Consider the following 7,655-nt stretch of genomic DNA (forward strand, 5'->3'; position numbering starts at 1 on the left):
AGACGCACTTATTGTCGTAATTAAAAACCTGTTTATTATTCTTTTGGCCAAGGCCAAAATACGATTTATTTTTATTCTATTACAAATTATTTTGTCTGGTATACAATCATATGAAAATCAAACAGTTTTATTGCATTTCTGCGTTTAACAACTGCCTTAGTTTCTCATGTTATGTCTTGTTTTGTTCTTATTTTTTTGAGTAACTAAAGAATGAATCAAAGAGAATGAATCGAGGTTTCGTTTCATTTCTCTTATGTGACGTGTTCTGATAATTTACACCAATCTGTTCGAGGACAACAATGCCTGAATCATATATTGTCTTCCTAAGGGAACAGGTTCATCCATCGACAAAGCTCTTAGTTTTAGTTAGATGTTATCAGATGTTATTTGCTAATGTTGTTTTCTGCTCCCATGGAAACATGATTATAGACCTCTTTTCAATGTATGTTTTTCAATTTTTAACATTATATACAACTTGTCAATCAAGTACTGGTAAGCTCATTTACCACGGAGCATCGTGCACTGTGAGTGAAACAAGAATCGTATGACCCCCTAGATCACAGAGAAACATGCTGTGATAGGGTAAGGGGGCCGTCAAGTGTAACAAGTCAGAATTTATTGTATCAGAAATATTTAGTGCGTCATGAACGGGTTGCCAGGAATGAACCTTATCGTTTGATAATTTAGCCGTATCATAGTAACCATCAAACACTCAAGTGAAGAAAAAATATCTCCGATCCTTATCCAATAATATCCCCGATGTTACGATATATTTCTCCTTCCAAATGCATATCTTGAAACTTAGGTTCCCTTTAACTGATTTTCTCGACCCCGCTGATATTCCCTATTCGCGTTATATTTTTTCTTGCAACCGAGTTAACTTTGATAAACCAATTTTGCAACCGTCGATCTAACGACAACCCGCGATTTTACGATACTTCTTTCTCGCCTGAAAGGCGTATCACCTATCAATGCCATTCGGTAGAATTGTGCTTTTGTCCTTGGGAGACTTCCATAGCTTTCGCCCTAGATTTCTAGAGCTCATGACTCATAGTCATGTGAAAGGTGTGAAAACAGCCTTTAGATTCTGGTATCACTTCATACTTTGTTGCTTTTTTTTCGTTTCTTTTTAGTTTTCTAACGCGGAAAGTTGAGCATTTAAATGGGTGTTTTTTTTTTTTTAAAGGGCCACTCAATGCGAGTATGTCCGGAATCCTCTTGGAAGCGTGTTAGAGACTCCGCCGGCGTTTTAATGCATTTTGGAACCCCTACAGATCCATACACGCTGGGATTCGAAATGTTATTTTTGAGATTATCCATTATTCTAAGTATATCTTTGTTTCCTTCTCTGACATTTGTTTTGTATTCAAAATGTATAACGAAAGTAAATCAGATTATTCATTAAGAATCGAGAATTTAGGAAAGTCATCCTTTTATCATCAATATCAGTTCATTTTTTGTCACTAAGGAACTTAACCCCTAAATCAAGAAAAAAAATATATCGACTGTGCAGCTCAAGCTTTAGGATTTATTTTAAAGTCAGTATTTCCCCCCAGAAAAAAGGACATTAGCCGCCAAGTCTCATGCCTGCCACAAAATTTACGACTGTTATTAACGGAAAGCTCCACTTTTTCCCGTCATCCCCCCAGGCTAAATCGCACTTGGACTGCACTCTTTACTGAAGGGCATATATCACTTGTGCATAATCTAAACTTCGGTTTTGAGCTCTTTTGGCGAAAGATAATGAAAATGTCTGATTCTTGATCAGGTCCATTTAGCTTTTGGCCAGAGGCTTTCAGACGCGTTTTGAAGAGGCATTTCATTCGTTGAGAATAAGCGACTGCGATAAGTACTTTCTGAAGGATTTTATAACAACAGGGGCTGTGCAAATGAAAGGCTTTCCCATCGGTTTCTACTTTTCTACTTGAATTTTTTTTGTCATTTAATATCCATGAGAATTGTTGCGCGCCCTATGTTAAGAAGATGTTTTTCAAATATTAGTCAAAGATTTGCCCGTATTTAATAAATATATAGTATATCCGCTCTAGGTTCCTAGATTATTTGTTTGCTTTTTGTTACCGGTTAAAAGGTCACAAAAATACTCGGCTTCTAGCCATTTCTTTTCAATTTTTGCAGCCGTCAGCCCGCAAGGAAAAAAGATAGAATAATTGCACATCGATATCTTTATTCTTGAAAGATTATTTTTCCATTTCATCTTCTCTTGTTAGCCATCTATCTTACAAAAACTGATAAAATCGTCTCAATTTACAAAGTTATTCTTCGGATTTTGTGCATTTTCAAGCAGGAAACAAGGAAAATACATTATATACTCAGTAAAGGACTTCCCTAACACCTTGCTTGCAAGTTCGTTTATTGCAAGTGATAACTGATTCATGGCATATCTTCTACTTGAAGTTTGCTCCCATTAAAGTTGGTCTCCAGGCAGCATATTCGGGTTCTATTTGCACTTCTGTTATAAAAACCTGCTTGAACTCTATGATTGAGGTGTGCCTTCATTTGCCCTAATTTGTGTTATTGAAGCCGCTGAACGTTAAATAAACTAAGCCGGTAAATTAATTATCCAGGCGGCATAAATTGTAAGAAAATACGAATAGTAACTTTAGATTTAGAAGAGTGATATTATATTTGGTGATTTTCTTTGCGATCAGATACACGTCTCAAATTGTATAAGAGTCGGCCCTTTTGCCTCCGCTGGTGTCCTGAATTTACAACACGTCGTGTCAAGTAGTTTCCCGCTAGTGTTTGCACGCGCGCTGCTCCGGAGAGAGGTTGTGTTTGTGTTTGCTTCCGAGGTAAATCTAGAACTGTTTCTAGAATATCGCTCTTCGTGGCTCGCACTGCTTGAGGTCGTTGTAATATTCATGTGAAAGCAGCACTTTAAAATCTCTTTCAGGCCATTTCTATAGTTTCTTACGAAAATGAAATAAATGTACGGCGTGATGCCACAGCTTGATTGCGCTAGAAAGTATAGAGCGAAATCAAGACTAGGTGAACCGCAATAGGCGGAATCGCTCAAGACGAAATACTTGAGAAAATGGTAGATATGAATGGGTGCAAAGCACAAGCCAAACACAGCGAGTACAACGATTAACATTGTGATTACGCGGCGATCCTCTTTCCGTCTTCTTCGCCCGTGAACACCCGGATTTCTATCGTTATTTCGTTTGTTATCGCCGAGCTCAATAATAATAGAAGTGTACAGAACAGTTATTAAAGTCAATGGTACAACATAGACTATAACTAACAGCGACACAAAGTACTTCTGTTGGGTTTTTGTGTTGTATATGTGAGTTTCCAAATCAAATCCTCTTCGCCACTGGTTCAGACAGAAGTTGTCTTGTAGCAAGTAGAATGTGTTGAAGTAGGGCGCGTGTAGGGCGCACGCTGCAATCCATGTAGCGTATATGAGAAGCTTGCATCTGAATGGAGTAAAGTGAAGACTCTTTGACATTGGCCATACCACTGCTAAATAACGATCACAAGCCACAAGCACCAAACTGAAGATTGACACAGTATTTGACACATCGCCGAGAAATGGAATCAGCTTACAAGTTATTTGGCCGAAGGTGCCGGGAATCCGCCACACTATAGCCGCATTTTTGCCTGTTTCCACGATCACAGCGAGTTGCCGAGGGAGTACAAGGACCGGCAGCAAAATATCCGAAGCCGCCATGTTCACGATCAGGCGATTAGTGGTCGTCGACCTCATTGAGCGATGGTTGCGAAAGATGAAAATCACGATGACATTGCCAATGAATGCAAGAAGAATGAGAATGCAGTATGCTAACATCTTTACGACGCGTGCTTCGAGGCTGACTTCTTGGAACACACATTGTTCCCCAGTCGTGGTGGTATTTTGAAATGCAAGGCTACGGTTTGTCATCATGAAGAGGTGTTGAAACCTACCTTTCTCGGAAATTCCATAAATAACTGAGAAATCCTCGAGAATCTTTGAAGAGAGAGATGTACTTTGCTTGGCAGCTGATAGTCGTATGTGCACTTTGCCAACCGGAGATGGTTAAATAGTTTCAATACAAGCACCATGGAAGTGAGGGCGTCAAACATGACATAAATAAAGCCATAATAGACGGCTATTGACGAGTTGAGGGGAAACGGTTTCTTTGTGTAGTCTATAAGCCAAACCTCATTACATGACCTGCAGAAATCGAGATCGCAATCGACGCTGCACAAAGAGTAGAGTTTCGGGAATTAATTGCTGTTTCATTATCGCCCTATTCCCGGGTCCAATATATATATATATATGTATTCAAACTCACATAAATTATTAATGCACCTGTTTTCTCTGTCCGGTACATAGCATATACACACGCATCAAATATCGTTTGTTGGTGGTACTTTTCAATTGCTCTAATAGTAATCCAAAATACGTGATGTTATCTTTTTGCCGTTTCAAGTAGTTTTATTCGTACTTATTGTGAAATAGTATCTACCATAAAACGCCAAACTTGAGCTAACTGTACGCAGGACCCTACAAAATATAAGATAAAATGGATCTTTTATATTCCTTAATCTGTTGTGGTTAAAAAACGAGGAAATTTTGACATATTCCGAAAAAAAAATCTTCACTTAAAAGCTCCACTAGACTTTTCTAAAACGCACATTATTGATATAATCAGTGAAAGGTTTCAAATTCTTGCCAAACACTATATAATGCCTCCACTTCAGTATATCCATGTTCACAAATTGTAAAATCAAAACAGACATCGGCGGATGGTTTCTTAAAGCGGCAATGAACATGTCGAGCTAAATACAGTCTAATAGCCCGGCAGTACATTAGTTGTGTTCGAGATATACCAAAATTTATTAACCGCATCAGTATACAGGGAATGAACATAAGTGTTTCAATATAACATTTTTCAATAATACATGAATAGAAAGTGACATGACCGCGAAAGTGCTGCGGCTTTTGCGGTATTCATAAACTTGAATATGAAAAAAAAAACTGACGGTCGTGCTGTAAAAGCCAGGGTAAATACGGTTTTAGCCCCAACATTTTATTTAATTCAATACAAATTTATTTGACTGATGGCTTTATTTCCTTAAAGTGTGTTTATAGTTTTCTTTCTGTGAGGTCAGCGTTGATCAAGATAAAAACAATTTCTCATAATCGAGATGTTTAGAAAATTGAACAACTACGTGAATTATGTTTTCCTCTTTGCATTATTCACCTCATCTCAAACATCCTGACGGTACGAATTGCGACCCTAACACACTTGCCTCGAGCCAAGACGTGATCAACAATGTAGCGAATTGTTTAAAATAATGTAGCATGCAAATGCAATTTTAAGAAATTGTAAGAGAGACAAGAATAATTAAGTCAAGCTTTTTGTCGATTGACGCTTAGGGGTCTGTAAAGACATAGTTTAGTATATTGACGATTTGTGTTTGTGCAGGTGAAAAATGGTGTCCAATTCTGGTGAACGCGTCTGTCTATCTTATAGCGTAGACGTTCAAGGGCAAATAAAGCTGCTGAACTGTCTCAAACCACTGATATTTCATTACAGGAAAGTGAAAGACAGTCCTATTGTGGGTTAAGGGACGCAACAGCTAACAAAATGAAAACTTTTTCTGATACAACAAAGCAGTTTGCTTTGCATTTGCATTTAAAGAAAGCCTTCCAAATGTTTTGCTGCTTTTCAATTCTACAGTTTTTACAATTTGATTACCTGGTAAAAATAAAGTTGTGATGATATTAAACAAATGCTGTAAAAAAGGGCTCGATTCGTTGATCGTAACCTCTGACAAGGGGACAATTACAAAACGGGAGAAAATGGGCTCTGGAAATTTCGCCAAATGATTTAAAAAGGTTTGAAAACACATTCCGAGCTTTTTGTAACTTTAGTTAAAAGCTTTTAGATTCGGGAGACTTTGATAGTTATTTTTTCCTTTCTAAAGCGATACTCTTCCTTGATTGACAATTACAAAAGATGTCGCCATGTTTATACTTGTAGTAAAAAGGCCGGATGACAAGTTAGCAGAGATAACCGAAACATTTGCATTAAGTGATTCAACCACCAAGTGTGGGCAATGAATTTTACAGATTGAAATGATCCTGGAATATAACAAACCACTGAGATTACTAATAATATAGAGAAAAAAAGGTGTGTTGCTTTTGCTTTGGAGAAAAAATCTAATTAATGGATGAAGGGTATGGAAATTTGTTTATTGATAAATACAATAAACCTTTTAATGAAATGAAAGCCCATTAAAAAAACAACGAAATTCTATTAAATCTTTTCTATCAATGCTATAAGACGAAGAAAATACTGACATTTTACCCATGTCGAACTCCGACTAACGAGATGTTGTAAAGTGATCCGGCATTCCTTGCGGTCGGTCATCCACCGAATTTACTAAGCCTCAAATATTTTTGTCGCTTTTTTCTTGACCTGAATGCGGTTAATCTCGTAAATCTGTAATATTAGAGAATTTCCATCCCTTCTATCCCTTTAAATCGCTGTCCTTAATCTAGGGTTTATTTGAATGAAGGTGCTGGCTTTTAAGGAACATTAGTCATACTAAAAAAAACTGTTAATGACTTTGTGAGAATGGAACTTGAAAAACGCAGCTGCTTCGCAATTTCTTGATTTTAAACCCATGAAAACATTACACGTAAATGCGAAGAACCAATAGGAAAATAAAAATAAAATATCAGCATATCATCTTGTGACTCTTAATAATAATAATAATAATAATAATAATAATAATAATAATAATAATAATAATAATAATAATAATAATAATAATAATAATAACTTCGGGGAGGGGGGCTTTTAAGATAAAAAAATATGATAACTAGATGTTCTACATTTTCCTTCAGAGGAAAGTGACTGCATTTTTTGGTTTTAATGTGCGCTTAAGGCTTTCAAATTGTGTACACTGTACATCAATTTTGCTACATTTTTTCCACGAAAAAAAACCTCTATCGTCAGCTAGACTGCTCTAGAATAATGATTTTAGAACAAAAGCAAATAGCCAAAAAAAATCAGAGACACCATTACCCATCCAGACTCCATACTCAATGAGCACTTTTTGATGTATATCGCCGTTGAGCGCCAATACGACAGACTCCTGCCGCAAAATTTCAGACATTACAAGTTCCAGACGCTATGCGCCACTGTTTCCGTGCCTTGATTTGGCTAATGCAGTGTGGTATATTGGTGTTAGGGAAAGTCGAACGTCAGGTATATTGTTGCCGCGGTACTTATCATGGATATCTAGCTATATTACTGGCCTCGCTTTGTGGTTTAGTCTTTGTGTGATTACGGTACCGGTGCCGGTGTCATCTGATTACATTGTCTTATCCCCATTGATATATTTCACTTTTTCATATAGCGCATGATCGTCCTTATGGCATGATGACTTTTTGGAATGACCGCAAAGCAGCTTGGGTCTTTTAGTGTGTGTCGGTCTTCCTTTACATTTGCGCGCCACCGTAGAGTAAATGGTGATGGACATGTCGAGCTAAACAATTTGACTAACGTTTTTCTTCTGCTATATTTATATGTACTGTAAATGACCTAATAAACGCCCGGGGCGTTTATTAAATTTAGATGGTCCGAGGGGGGCGTTCATTAGATAGCGAGGGGGGCGTTCATTAGATAGGAGGCGTT

The 7,655-nt window shown here is 37.3% G+C and overlaps 1 protein-coding gene across 1 annotated transcript; it reads right to left on the bottom strand.

Annotated features, from left to right (window-relative positions):
* Positions 1–1,941: 1,941 nt before the first annotated feature.
* On the bottom strand, positions 1,942–4,251 carry LOC5512575 (substance-P receptor). Its single transcript, XM_032382033.2, has one exon. It carries the CDS (start codon positions 3,905–3,907, stop codon positions 2,666–2,668), a length of 1,242 nt encoding a protein of 413 aa, XP_032237924.1. The 5' UTR covers positions 3,908–4,251; the 3' UTR covers positions 1,942–2,665.
* Positions 4,252–7,655: the final 3,404 nt, after the last annotated feature.

Source organism: Nematostella vectensis, chromosome 3, assembly GCF_932526225.1.
Source record: "Nematostella vectensis chromosome 3, jaNemVect1.1, whole genome shotgun sequence".
NCBI lineage: Eukaryota > Metazoa > Cnidaria > Anthozoa > Actiniaria > Edwardsiidae > Nematostella > Nematostella vectensis.